The following is a 15,199-nucleotide window of genomic DNA, read 5'->3' as shown; positions in this document are numbered from 1 at the left end:
TCGAGATGATCATATGGTTTTTGTCTTTCATTCTGGGGGGTATGATGTGATGTATCAGGTTTATTGATTTGTGTATTCAAACTGTCCTTGTATCCCTGGGATAATTTCTCTTTGGTCATGTTGTATAATCGTCTTGAAGTGTTGTTGTTTAGTTTGCTAGAATTTTGTTGAGGATCCTTGTATGTTTGTTCATCAAGGATATTGGCCTTTAAGGTTTTTTTTTTGCTGTGTCCTTGCCTGGTTTTAGTTATCAGGGTCATGCTGGCCTCATAGTATGAGTATGGAACAATTCCATCTGCTTCAATTTTTTTGAAATAGTTTAAGAAGTATTGGTATTATTTCTTTAAAACTTTGGTAGAATTCAGCAGTAAAGCCATCTGGTCCTGGGCTTTTCTTTGTTGGGAGACTTTTTATTACTAATTCAATTTCCTTACTTGTTATTGGTCTATTCAGGTTTTCTGTTTCTTCTTGGTTCAGTCTTGGCAGGTCCTATGTGTCCAGGAATTTTTTCATTTCCTCTAGGTTTTCAAATTTATTGGTGTATTGTTGTTCGTAATAGTCTCTAATGCTCCTTTGAATTTTGGTGGTATCAGTTGTAATGTATCCTTTTACATTTCTGATTTTATTTATTTGGGTCTTTTTTTTCCCTCAGTCTAGCTAATGTTTGTTTGTCTTTTAAAAAAAACATTTTCATTTGATTAATCTTTTATATTGTATTTTTAGTCTCAATTTCATTTATTTCTGCTCTGATTTTTATTGTTTCTTTTCTTCTACTTATTTTGTGTTTGGTTTGTTCTTGCTTTTCTGGTTCCTTGAGATGCATTGTTAGGTTGTTTATTCGAAATCTTTTATTTTTTGATGTAGGCATTTATTGCTATAAACTTTCCTCTTAATACTGCCTTGTAAATCAGTAAAACTATTCATTTCTAGTTTTATTCTGTTATGGTCAGAAAAAATACTTGACATGATTTTGATTTTTTTGAACTTGTTGAGACTTGTTTTCTGTTCAATCCTGGAGAATGTTCCATATACCAATGAAAAGAATGTGTGTTCTGTAGTTGTTGGATGAAATGCTCTGTAAATGTCTGTTAGATCCGTCTGGTCTGTGGTGCCATTTAAATCTGATGTTTCCTTGCTGATTTTCTGTCTTGGTGATCTGTCTAATACTGAGAGTGGGATGGTAAAGTCCAACTATTATTGTGTTGGTGTCTGTCTCTCCCTTTAGATATGATAATATTTACTTTATATATCTGGGTGCTACAGTGTTGGGTACATATCTATTTATAATTGTTATATCCTCTTGCTGTATTGATCCCTTTGTCATTATATAATGCCCTTCCTCATATCTTAGTACAGATTTTGATTTGAAGTTTGTTTTATCTGAATTAAGTATAGCTACTCCTGCTTGCTAATGTTTTACATTTGCATGGAGTATCTTATTCCATCCTTTTACTTTCAGTTACATGTGTCTTTGTAGGTGAAGTGTGTTTCTTTTAAGCACCATACGTATGGGTCATGTTTTTGTTTGTTTGTTTTTTTAATCCATTTACCCAGTCTGTGTTTTTTAATTGAGGCATTTAATTAATTTACATTCAAGGTTATTATTGATGTATGAGGCCTTCCTCCTATCATTTTATTTGTTGTTTTCTGATTATTTTGTGTATTCTTTGTTCCTTTCTTCCTCTCATTGTTTATCCTTGCAGTTTGGTAGTTTTCTGTATTGATAAGGTTTGATTCCTTTTTCTTTCTAATTCGTATATCTACTTTACCAATAAGTTATATATATATATATATATATATATATTTTTTTTTTTTGTCCTTTTTGAGACCGGCCACACTGTGCTCAGCCAGTGAGTGCACCGGCCATCCCTATATAGGATCCGAACCCGCGGCGGGAGCGCTGCTGTGCTCCCAGTGCCACACTCTCCCGAGTGCGCCACGGGCCTGGCCCATAAGTTTTATATTTTAAAGGTGTCTTCATGATGGTTGTTCTTGTTCTTTTCCAGATGTAGGACTCACCAAGCATTTCTTGTAAGGTCTGGTTGTGATGAATTCTCTTAATTTTTGCTTATCTGAGAAAGACTTTGATTCTCCTTCATAATTAGAATATTTGCTCACCTAATAGTGTCCCATAGATCTGTAGGCTTTGTTCATTCTTTTTTCTTCTTTTTTTTTTTTTGTCTTCTATGTTATTCCAAAACTGTTATCTTCAAGATCAGAAATTCTTTCTTCTGCTTGATGTAATCTGTTGTTGAGACTTTCAAGTGTATTTTTGATTTCATTCAATGAAATCTTTAATTCTAAGATTTTTTTTTTTTTAATGATGTTTATCTCTTTGTTGAATTTCTCATTTGGATCATGAATTGTTTTTCTGATTTCATTGTGCTATTTGTCTTTATTCTCTTGTATTTCATTTAGTTTCCTAAAGATAATTAATTTGAATTCCTTTTCCGGCAAGCCAGCAATTTTTGATTCTTTGGGATCAGTTACTAAGAGCATTATTGTGTTTCTTTGTTGGTATCACATTACCTTGTTTGTTCATGTTTTTTGTTTCCCTGCATTAATATCTATGAATCTGGTGGAATAGTCACCTCTTTGAGATTTGTATAGTGGTTTGTGTGGGTAAACACTTTCACCTGCAGATGTGTCCTAGGGTGTCAATCAGGAGCTGGTCTGCCAAGGGTGGGGCTGTTGAACAGATTTTCAGGCAGTGGATGAGGCTGTTAGGCAGGCCTGCTGAGAGGGAGCCTGGCCAACTGTTTCTCGGGTGGTGGGTGATGCTGCTGGGCAGGCCTACAATGAGGGGAGCTGTTGAGGGCGAAACTGCCTGGCCACTTCTCTGGGAGGTTGCAAATGTACTTTATATCCACTGGCTTGAGGACCTATTCGTTAGGGTAGACACCTGTGAGCTGTTTTTCTGAGTGGGTGGCTCCAGCGCACAGTACTTAGTCAGTTGAGGGGGGTGGTAATGGCAGGAAAGGGACAGTCTACCAGGTGCAAATCTGCCTGTCTGATCTACGGCCTGGGATGTGCGGGTTCAGCAGGCCTGCAGTTGGCTTCTCAGACTGTACGACTAGAGTCATAGCCACTGTGGGCCCAGGCTTTATGCTGATGGGATCAGGGCATTATAGTCTCATGTGTGTATGTCAGAATGACTGCAGGGGCCTTAAGTCTGAGGAATCACAATGGTGACTAGCCCCAGATATGGTTGCTCTTCTGTGGTGACTCTGGTTACAAAATGGCACCATACCGCATTTGCTTGGGTCACAAGGGTTGGGGGTGGGAAGTGCACAGTATGTGCTCCTGTTCTAGACCAATGCAGTGTGTATATTCTAGGCTGCTCCCTACACTTGGCTCCAGGCTTGTCCTGTAAAAGGAACTGCAGGCATCTGTGGTGATGTTGGGGTTGGTGTCTGCCTTTTCACTGCAAGCGGAAATTCATCTTGTGCTGGTCCTTGTGATGAAAACATGGCAGCTGAGACTGTGTGCCTTTCTCACTTCTCTATGCTGCCATTCTGGGCTTTTGAGCTCCACAGGGGTCTCACTGGTCTCCTGCTGCTGTCCTACACTCTTCCACAGATGCTTCCATTAATATTTAGTTGTCTCTTAGTTGTTCTGGTCCATTTTTGTGAGAGAAACAAGCCCCAGGCACCGCTAGTCCATCATCTTCAAATTTCTCAGAGAGTAATAATTTTATATCTTTTGACTGAGCAAAAATGCACTTAAGATTGATGGGTTACATGGTGCTGATAACATCAAGGTCATGGGTTAGGATCCTTGTACTGCCCAGCTACCAAAAAAAAAAAAAAAAAAGATCCATTTGTTGTTTAGATGTCACTTTTCTGATTGTGATATTGTACTGTAGTTTTGCAAGGTGTTACCAGTGGAGAAAACTGGGTAAATGGTACATGACATCTTTCTGTATTATGCACGTGACTCTGCAATGATGTCAAAATAAAATGTTTAATTATTTAAAATGCATTTAAATATCAAGGGGGTTAGAATAATAAAGCTACTATATTTTAGAGCAGATCCAAAATTCCATAGTCATATGCAGATAAAGAAATAGAAGGTAAAAATTTTTTAATTTGCTGATGTGGAATGCAACAATTATAGATATGAACAAGACACTTATACCTGCTTATAAAGGAGATAGAAGTAATAAAGTAAATTAAACCAGCATTTAAAATTACTTGCCATGGGGGCTGGCTGGTTAGCTCATTCAATTAGAGCACAGCCTTGTAACACCAAGGTCATGGGTTTGGAGCCCAGTTCTTGCCAGCCACCAAAAAAAAAAGTTATTTGCCATGAATTTTTATATTTGCCTTGGGCTGAAGTTGGTACTGCCCTAGTTTATAGTTATTAGACCAATATCTGAACACAAGCTCCAAGGGCAGAGATTGTTTTATTTATCTTTATATACCCCCCAAAGTGCTTAGCACCATGATTTCTTTCCACATAGTAAGCTGGGGCCTTTTTCAATAGCATTTGTTGTAGTTTGAATGAACAGTATTAAATCCTGTTTCATTTAAGAGTATTATATTAAGAGTATATTTTGTAAACTCTTTTTTTTTCATTTAAAGGACACTTTTGAAAGCATAGTTTTCCTGTTAACCTTAGTTCAATGATTTCAGTGGCATATTCTCAGACATTGTATGATTATGGAAGACAGTAACATATTAGTTTTTATTGCCATACATTGCTGTTATTTTTAATAGCCAATATAAATACTTACTAAGAGATAATTCTAGATAAAATTGTGGGGTTTTTGGTGGGGCATATTCCCTAATACGAGAAAGAGTTATAAAGATGATAGTTTAAAAGATTATAGCTTGGAATGTTTTTTTAAATGATAGATCTTAAACTAATTTGTACTTGATAAACTAGAATGCTGTGAAATAAATGTTTTCAGTTGACTTGATATTTTTCCACGTTGTCTTTGCTTTTGTACAGGTGTATTACCTGACTGCTTAACAGACGGTTCTGATGTGGTCAGTGACCTTGAACAGGAAGAGATGAAAATCCTGAGGGAGGTTCTTAGGTGACCTTCTTTAATTATTTTTTGAATGAATCATTAGTACTAATAGTAATTTTATAATATGATCTGTATTTATGCTTTTTACCCAGAAAATATTTATGAACTAGTAAAATATCTATCTAATTTCTCTACTGATGACCATCAAAATGATTATTTTATAACTATATATTACACTTCTTATTGGACATAAAAAAATTATTTTCAGATGACTCATTCCGGATCAGCCCCCATAAGAAAGTCTTTTTCTACCCGCTTCATAGGAATAGCCATCAATGGGAGACAGTTGCAGTAGACCTAGCCTGATGCCTAGAGGGGTGTAGTGACCTGAGTGAAGGAGGATACTCCATGGCTTCTGGATCTCAGTATTAAAAGTGGCTCATTCTAGGTGTCTCACAGTAGGGGGCTGGGCATTTCGACTCCACAGATTGAAAGCTGAATGGGTGACAGGACACCTTCAAGCGAGGGAGGACTGTGAGAGGCATCTATCCCAAATGAGTATCTTCTCAATCTCTTCCTCTCCCCAGTTACATGATTCTCAGCTAAATGCCTGGAAGGGAGTGTGCAGCCCACTAAAGGGGCCCACACAGAACTAGGAAAGGTTAGTTGGGCATTCTGTTTTCCTTGGGCCTGTTGTCCTCTGACCCCTGTGGGAGTTCTGGAAGGGAGGGGCAATTGCATCACCTAGTTTTTAAATCTCCTGTGAGAATGTAATAGGTTTAGGGCAAGAGGATATCTGCAGTCACTGTATCACCTGCGGAATAGGGCCTTGGCCTTTGGAGGCACTTCTGCTGTACCATCACACATACCCACCTTCTTTTTTTTTTTTTTTTTTGTCCTTTTTGAGACCGGCTGCACCGCGCTCAGCCAGTGAGCGCTGTGAGCGCACCAGTCATCCCTATATAGGATCTGAACCCGCGGCGGGAGCGCTGCCAGCACCGCACCCTCCTGAGTGCGCCACGGGCTCGGCCCACATACCCACCTTCTAACATCTTGTAGTCCCTCCACCTGTCCACCTCATCCTATCTCTAAAGCAAAAGAGAGGATAGGCAGGATGGCGCTTAGAAGGATGGGTCTAGTGGGAACGGCAGGAGTTCCAGGACATAATGCCTAATTTCAGGGGGTTTGAGTGGTTGTGAGGAGGGAGGCAGAGGGGAAGGTGAACTTAGCCCTTTCCTGCCACATTCTACTTTCCACGGCAGGGGCAATGGGAGCCCGAGACAACACAATGCTTTGAGTTTACAGGTTTGAAGAGGTAGCGTATTTGGTTCAGATGACTGGTAAAGGTTTGAGTTGGGCTGATGGCGTTGGTTGATTGGTGGTCTGGAAACTGATCAGCACTGTACTTTTAGATTTTATTTTCAAATAGCTTTTGAGGGGGGTATACTACTGTGTAAGTAGGAGAACTTAGTTATGAATATGTACAACAGTTGACCTTGGCTATTTACCTAAATCACACTAAGTGAGCAATTTATAAAAGTTAATAGGCTCTGGCACAGTGGCATTAGGAATGCCACTGGATGCCACTGGAAAAACTAGAATGAGGGGGAAATGGCTTTTATCAGGACAGGTGTGAACTGATCTCTCTCTAGAGGGAGATCCAAGATTTTATTAATGGGATTTGTCATTCAAGTTTGGGTTTAGGATTCCGAATCTGTTGGTCTTTGTTCAGCTAGGGTTCTTTCGCATTTCTAGAAATGAGTAACCTGTATTTTATGTTACTAACTTTATTATGCAGTGTATGTCTATGTATGTCTTTCCCAGTTCATTGTAAGCTGCTTTAAAACATGGCCTGATTATTTTCCATCTTTGTGTCCAAAATGCCTTGCTTGTGTTGTAAGCTTAGGTTGCATGTTGTTTGATTGAATATTTGTTCTTTGACCATAAAAGAAATTTTACCTTTCTACCTTATTATTGTATATTTCAGAAAATCTAAAGAGGAATATGACCAGGAGGAAGAAAGGAAGAGAAAAAATCAGGTGCCTACAGAACATATAAATATAATAAAAATATTTCATTGTTATATCTCTTATTAAGTTTATATACCTAGTTTTTGCTGTTAAAGTTTAAGCTTATGTGAACTAAACAGTTCCTCACAGTATTCATTTTTTCTTGGTAAATCTAAGCATTTATATTTAATTTTTTATACTTTTTTATATAGAAAGTTTATACTTTCTTATAAGAATGTCTACTTTGTATTTTCTTTTATAGGATTAATTACTTTCATTATAACTTTATTCACTTTATAATTCACCCAGAAACCTACCTTTTAAATTTCATGATAAAGGACAAGATTATTAATTCCAAAAACTGTAATACATTCATATGGGGGATTTCTTATAAAAATTTCCTTTAATTTTATGAATTAAAAATGATTAAGAAAAACCTTTTACTTTCCCGTTCTCTTTGACTCCTTTACTGTGTTGAAACAGTAACTACAGCTACTGTACAGCTACTATCCCCTGCAGGCTTTAATGTTATCAGCTTGAAGCAGAATGATACAGTATCACATTTCTTGGCATATTATTCTTCCATTAAGAACTATTTACATAAAGTGCCTAATTTTTCATAAGGATAAATTAAATATATAATCTGGATGAGGCGAGGGAAGCTAATATCTATTCTTTCCTCTCTCCTTTTCTAGCTGCCTCTCTTTCTATGTTTTCCCAGTTTCCCTCAAGGGAAAGGGAAACCTAACATAAACCTCTCTCTCAATCATTTGAAAGTTATTTTCCCTTTTTTCCCTCTCAGTCACTATGATATATGCTTGTATCATTTCACTGACTTGGAAAAACCTATTTTACCCCAATGAAATGCAGAAGAAAAAGGATGTTTTAGGATTAAGAGGTGATTTAGTATCTTTGAGTAAATATTTTTTAATAAATGGAGGCAAAGTTCTTAGATATTAAATTATAAGGGTATATAACATAAACCAGTTCAAAACTACTATCAGAAGACATTAGTATTAATTCTCTGATTTTTATGTAATCTATATTAGGTTTCTCGAATAATACTATGTTTTAGGGGTGTGTGGTTGGTTTTTTTCTTGTGAGACTTTTTACTAAGGAAATTTTGAAACACAAAAATAGAGGTGATAATAATAATGAACCCTCATGTATCCATTACCCTACATATAGAGGCTTATGATTTAGATATCCATGAATTGCTGAATATGCTACATGTGATTGGATTTTCTTCTTTTTGTAAGGAAAAATGAATTAATGCCAGCTTGCTTCTTTTGAAGAATTAAATTATTTCTTTGGTTTAAATATACTATTCCATTTCAGAAATGGAAATAAAGCAATTTGTGGCTATTTCAGGCATTTCATAGTAGTTGTATATACATTATTTTAAGTGGAAAAACGCTTTATAATTCAGTGGTTTTATCTCTTAGAATATTTCTTGGTGTCTTGCTCAAGGTCACATGGTTTGAACCCAGTTCTTGCTAAGTCCGAAGTCCTAACCATACTAGTTACCTTTAGCACTACGTAATTCAAAATGAAATATTTACCTACCTCAGACAGTAGGAGATATAAAATTGCTAGCAACATCTTAAAAACCTTGGAAAATAGAATCTCTGGTTCATTAATCAGTAGATAGTAATTTTTTTTAATAACGTCTTTGGATCCCTTAGGTAGTGAATTAGTCAAAATTAATCTAATTTTTAAAATTTTATTATGGAATCCTGAAGTTATCAGAGGCTAAAACAGAAGAGCGCCCACTGAATACTAGTGAAGCTGCAAAAATGAGTAATTCCCAAGGGGATGGTGAACATTTTGCACACCCACCCTCAGGTAAGGTTGATGTATACTTAACTTTCCCTAATGGATACAAACCATTGTATAGAGTGTGTTAATTTCTCGTACATATTTAATTTTCAAAAACCCTGAGAGGGAGAGTGTTGAACAGCTTTGGTATTTAAAGTTCTTTGTGAATTTAGGTTGCAGGTAGGAAATACCCGGCCGAAAGGGAGGTATAGTCCACAAATTTCCAAGTGAAGTCTAGAACTCAGAGTAGTGAGCAAAACTCCTTGGGAGAGACACCAGCCTTTGTGCCATGGCTGCAGCATACAAGATATGTTCATGTAACATTTGGTATTCTCTTCCTTGCTTACAATTATATGGTGTTTGTGAGTCAGAAGCTGAACTTGGAAAGATTATATTAAATTACTTTCCTAATGAATTAAAGCACAGCTAGAAAATAAGAGGTAATCAGTTTGTACAGATATTTAGTAAAAATTTGTGTCTTTGAAACCAAAGTTGATGAGAATCCTTGTAAAAAATGTTAGTGGGTGAACTTGTTCAATATGTAGCAAATCCACATTCAGTATGCTATGTAAGAAACAAGTACAAGCTGTTTGGTTAGCTCAGTTGGTTAGAGCATGGTCCTGAGAACACCAAGGTCCAGGACCAGGCTGCCAAAAAAAAGAAAAAGAAAACAAGTACAGTAATTCTGAAACAGAAATTGAATTGTGATCATGAATTCAGTTCATTTTATGGAATTTCTATGGTTTAAAATTCCTTTTCTCAATTAAAAAAATTGTATCTCTGTGATGTAGATGTTATGATATTTATTTTTCTTTTACATTTTTTTTCTTTTTACAAGATATTCAAGGATATTGAGTGGCTTATCCAAGATCACTGAGCTTTTAAATTGTGAAACCTAGGTCTTGGGACTGTAAATATTACGTTCTTCTACATTTTTCTTTGGAAAAACTTCTATAATTGAGATAAGTTTGATGTTTACCCATTGATTTTTTAATGTAAGTTGGATACAACTTAATTTTTTAAATACACTTTATTTTTTAAAGCAGTTTTAGGTTCAGAGTAAAATTGAGCAGAAGATAAGAATTTCCCATATAGCCCCTGCCCCCACACATGCAGTCTCTCCCATTATCAACATCCCTTACCAAAGTGATACATTTGTTACATTGGTAAACTTACACTGACAAAGCATAATCACCCAAAGACCATAGTTTACATTAAGAGATTTTTATATATTTTGGATAACAATCCTTTATCAGATATCTTCTGAAAATATTTTCTCACAGTCTGTGACTTCTCATTCTCTGATATTGTCTTCTACAAAGCAGAAGTTTTAAATTTTAATGAAGTCCAGCTTATTAATTTTCTTTCATGGGTTGTGCCTTTGGTGTTTTATCTAAAAAGTCAACACCATACCCAAGGTCATCTAGGTTTTCTCCTATGTTACCAAGAGTTTTATAATTTTGCATTTTACATTTAGGTCTGTGATACATTTTGGGTTTATTTTTGTGAAAGGTATAAGGTCTGTATCTAGAGTCATTTTTTTTTTTTGCCCATGGATGACCAGTTGTTCTAGCACCATTTGTTGAAAAGACTGTTTTCTCCATTGTATTTGCCTTTGCTCCTTTGTCAAAGACCAATTGGCTATATTAATGTGGGTTTGTTTCTGGGATCTCTATTCTGTTCCACTGATCTATTTGTCCGTTCTTTTGCTAGTACCACATGGTCTTATTGCTGTAGCTTTATAGTAAGTCTTGCAGTTGCATAATGTCAGTCCTCCAACTTTGTTCTTCTCCTTCAATACTGTGTTGACTATTCTGGGTATTTTGCTTCTTCATGTAAACTTTAGAATTAGTTTGTCAATATCCTCAAAATAACTTGATGGACTTTTGATTAGTATTGCATTAAATCTATAGATCAGGTTGGGGAGAACTGACAACTTGACACTATTGAGTCTTCCTATCCATGAACATGGAAATATATCTATTTATTTAGTTCTTTGATTTCTTTCATCAGAATTTTGTAGTTTTCCTCATGTAGATCTTGTGCATATCTTACTAGATTTTATACCTAAGTATTTTACTATTTGGGGTGCTAAGATAAATGGTATTGTTTTTAATTTCAAATTCCATTTGTTCATTACTGGTAAAAGGAAAGTGATTGGCTTTTGTTTATTAACCTTGTATTCCGGTCTTAATGTTGATTCTATTGGATTTCTACATAGATGATCATGTCATCCACAAATAAAGATTTTTATTTCTTTCTTCCCAATCAGTGGATCTTTTATGTTCTTGTATTGTTTTACTGTATTATGTAGAAGTTCTAATATGATGTTGAATTGTAGTAGTCAGATGGGACATTCCTGCCTTGTTTCTGATCTTAATGGGGAAGCATCTAGTTTCTCATCTTTAAGTATGGTATTAGTTTGTAGGTTTTTTTGTAGACATTCTTTATCACATTGAGGAAGTTCCCCTCAATTCCTAGTTTACAGAGAGTACCTACTGATGTTTATTTTTCTTCTTTTTAATCATAAGTGGTCAAGCCAGAACAGGGCCCACTGACTTTAAGGTACTATATTATTAGGTGATAAAACAATGGTGAGCTATGAAACCAGAAGCAGGTTTATGAAGTTACCTTGCTTTTATCTTCCTAGCAAGTCTCACCATTTCTTTCTTTTCTTTTTCATATTCTGCAGATTGTAAATAGAAATGACCTCATTTGAATTATATCTATGAAAGCTCCTGCTTTAGATTTGTCTGTGCTGTATTTTAATTTGCTGGCCCAAATATAACTTTCTGTTTTATATAGACCTAAGTACATATACTGTTTAAATCTTGTGTCTAACATAATTTGAATAAATTTGTTTTCTCTTTTCCTTATCTATTAAACGAAGCTGTAGAAAACTTGATCTCAAACCACATTTAACTCAATTGTGCACATTTATGGCACAGAACAAATGGTAGATTAATTTAAAAAGTACTGATTTTAATTTTCAATACTATTTTTTAAAAAACAGGCATTCCAAGGAATCACTTATTACAGAGTGATGGAAGCCCATTGTGCAGATCTCATTTTGGAAGAGTCATGAAGGTGCTTGACCTTCTGTCTTGTCTGTTTGCTCATCTTTCCCTGGTTGCTGCTAGAAATGGATAGCATCTGTTCTCAGATTGATGCATAGTTGCCAGAAATGAGATGATCTTTCTTTAGCCTTTTTTGCTTTCTGATCCTTTCCTAGAATTTAGAGATGCTAAATATTTTGGCTTCAAGTACTTTCCTCTCTCTGTCTGAGAGTACACAATATGTTCATAACTAGCAAACTCAAGGCAAGAACTGTCCAGACTAAGTACATGAGTTGAATATAAATGCTTGTATGTATAGGTTTCCCCTCCTCAGGAATGAATTGAACTTCCCCCTCTGTGGTTCTGTATTTGGGTGCTAAGCCTACCTGTGCTAAAGTCACCATCAGTAAGAATGGCCATGTTTTAACTCTGTCTGCATATCATGACCAACTTGTTTAAGCTCATCTTTTGATTACTTTAATTCCACAGCTCCCTGTCTGAGTTGATTTGGAGTGCTAACTCCAGCTCATTTCTTCCATGAAAACCTCCTTTACCATCAAGGGCCTGTGGAGCTTTTCTTCTTCCAACCTCCCTGGCACTGCAATCAGTCCACTCACCCCATGCTAGAACAGTGGACCTTTGTCAAGTTTCTTGCATGGGAAAAATTCTATTTCCAGTTTTAATATGCTGGCAAGATTCTTAATCATTTAAAGACATGTGTACTGTGTTCTCTCATCATGGTTTTACTTCTTGGCATCATTTTTATGTCAGTCTTTGCTCACTCTACTTTCATAGCCCATGTACATACACTGAAAATGTTTTATCTTCTTTTAAAAAATCACCTTGTAGTAAAAAATGGCTTAGAGGAGCGATTAGAATGTTAACCCTGTCCCTTGGCACAACCACTAAATAGCTGGAAGTATTGAGTGCTCATGGTGTATGTGCCTCTATGTTCTGCTTGCTTTAGAAATCATTTCTTTTTTTTTTTTTCCCTTTTTGTCTCTTTTTTTGTGACCGGCAACGGATCGCAACCCTCAGTGTCGCGCCCGTACCGGACCGGGACCGGCAACGGGATCGCAACCCTCGGTGTTGCCCCCGCACCTCGCTCAGCCAGTGAGCGGCTGGTCTGTATGTGGGATCCGAACCCTCGGCGGGAGCGCCGCTGCGCTTCCTAAGCGGCGCACTGTAGTAGTGCGTCACCGGGCCGGCCCTAGAAATCATTTCTTAATGCATTGGAAGGTTTATAGTTATCTTCAATACATAATTACAAACAAAAATTATTGATGTACTGGCACTTATTCTTGCAATACAAAAAATTATAGCTTTACATGAATCGTTCTGAAAATATAAGGTCATTTAGAGTTTTTACCTGCATGCAAAAGTTTGGAAACCAATTACATTATTAGTGAGAGATTAGTATACTGTTTATTTGGTTTATGGGGCAACCTTGTATTACATTATAGTGTAGTTCTAATCTTTAGACAAGGATGATATCTTTGTAGCTTTTCCTAGTACTGTACAAACAGCAGAAGCTTGGTCTTTCTTGAAATGTCGTTATTCATAAGAAACTAGTTCAAACTCGTTAAGGACAGAGACCATGTTTATTGTTCTCACCCAGTGCCTGGTACAGTGTAGGCAAGGAACATGTTGATTGAATGAATATGAGAAAAAAACAAGTATTATTGTTAGCTCATTTTGGTGAACCTAGCCTAATACTTAATATTTCTTGTAATATTTTAATTAGTCTTATTGTTTAATTACTGCCAGAAATTAAAGTGCATTTTGGTAATCAGTCAGTACAACCGTTGGCAAGAAATGTGGAAATGCTGCCTGAAACTTCCTCCCTCCCACAAAAAGGCCTGAAGATTCCTGGCTTAGAACGTGCAAGCAGTGAAGGACCGATAGCGGTAAGTAAAAGACCTCACTTTCTAAGAACTGTGAGCAAAGTCACAAGGTACTGGGAACAATAAACCATATACTTGGCTTTTGTTGTGATCTTGAAGTCAGACTTCTAAAATCGGTCAGTGGGTATCTGTGCCACTTATGTGGACTCGAATTTAGATAGTTTTATTTTACTTTTATTTGACCCAGAATTTATCAGCACTTGGAAAAGAAGAACTCCGGCAACGAGAACACTATCTGAAGCAGAAGAGAGATAAGTTGATGTCCATGAGAAAGGATTTAAGGACTAAGCAGATACAAAGTATGGAGGAAAAAGGAAAACCTACTGAGGAGGTAGAGGTATGGCTAACCTTAGTATGTCAAAATTTGCAAATCTAGAGGTGGAATTCTTAAAATCAGAGTATGTGCAAGAAAGCCTCTAATGAATTCTGCTGGTAGATCCATTCATATTAACCTCCTGAAAAGCGACGATGAGGATTTTGTGAGGCAGAAATAATAGCAGTTTGAGTATACAATTTTTTCTTGTTTCTTTACTTGCCCTGGACTGAGTTCACAGGGTCAGTGGTCTATTTTACATGAAGCTTCTGAAATGTTTGAAATGTTTTATCATAGAGCAGCATCAGTATCCCAGGCACCACCTCCAAGAGGCTTCCTCAAGAAGAGATTTTGGGAAATTCTTTGTCTGGCTTCCCTCCCCTCCCCCCAGATGCACTTTATCTTTGTTCATTTGAGGCAGTGCTGGGAATTTTAGACAAATGAACCCATTTTATACTATAGCCAATTTTTTTTTCTTTTTTTTTTTTTAAGGAAATGAGAGAGAAACCAGAAATGACAGCAGAGGAGAAGCAAACATTACTGAAGAGGAAATTGCTTGCTGAGAAACTTAAAGAAGAAGTTATTAATAAGTAATAATTTTAAAGACCAATTTAGCAAAACAGAAGTTCAAATTTTCTTAAAAATAAATTATTTAATCCTTAAACCGAGCCTGTTAGTTTCAAACAAATACTTTTGAAAATGAAAATATAAACTTACTGTTATTTTAAACATGTGAGGTAAAGGGTGGTAGGGAGATCAGCTACTTATACTGAGCAGCTTAATACAGATTTCTGGATGATGTTTTTCTTGGAGAGAGGGTATAGAAAGAAACTAGTTGGTAGTGCATTCATTTGTTCAAACTTGGTTATCCTGCTGTTTGCGCCAGGCATTGTGCTAAGGATACAGTAGTCACCTTGGTTGACAGGGTTGCTGTCTTCATAGGGCTAGTGAAGAAGGCCCAAAGAGCAATGTGTTAGAAAGGAAAAGTGCAGAGTGCCTATAGCTGCCTGAGCCTCCTTGATAAAGTGATGTTTAAGCTGATTGGAGGGGTAACTGCACAGAGAAGTGTCAGCATATGACACTGAGATAAGTGGAATACTGATTGATTGTGCAGGGCCTTATAG

General features: G+C 36.5%; 1 protein-coding gene across 1 annotated transcript in view; it reads left to right on the top strand.

The window, feature by feature from the left end:
• CCDC104 (coiled-coil domain containing 104) overlaps positions 1–14,740 on the top strand; it is a 39,297-nt gene extending 24,557 nt beyond the window's left edge. The window contains exons 5-10 of the mRNA XM_008571196.1: positions 4,954–5,041; positions 6,963–7,014; positions 8,727–8,829; positions 13,626–13,765; positions 13,950–14,099; positions 14,568–14,740. Of these exons, the coding sequence (XP_008569418.1) occupies positions 4,954–5,041; positions 6,963–7,014; positions 8,727–8,829; positions 13,626–13,765; positions 13,950–14,099; positions 14,568–14,669 (635 nt within the window). The 3' untranslated portion in view covers positions 14,670–14,740. The remainder of the gene's footprint in view (positions 1–4,953; positions 5,042–6,962; positions 7,015–8,726; positions 8,830–13,625; positions 13,766–13,949; positions 14,100–14,567) is intronic.
• The last annotated feature ends 459 nt before the right edge of the window (positions 14,741–15,199 follow it).

The sequence above is a fragment of the Galeopterus variegatus genome, unplaced genomic scaffold (assembly GCF_000696425.1).
Source record: "Galeopterus variegatus unplaced genomic scaffold, G_variegatus-3.0.2 Scaffold665, whole genome shotgun sequence".
Taxonomy (NCBI): Eukaryota; Metazoa; Chordata; class Mammalia; order Dermoptera; family Cynocephalidae; genus Galeopterus; species Galeopterus variegatus.
The sequence above is the reverse complement of the archived record's forward strand: the minus strand, read 5'-3'. Positions and strand labels throughout refer to the sequence as shown.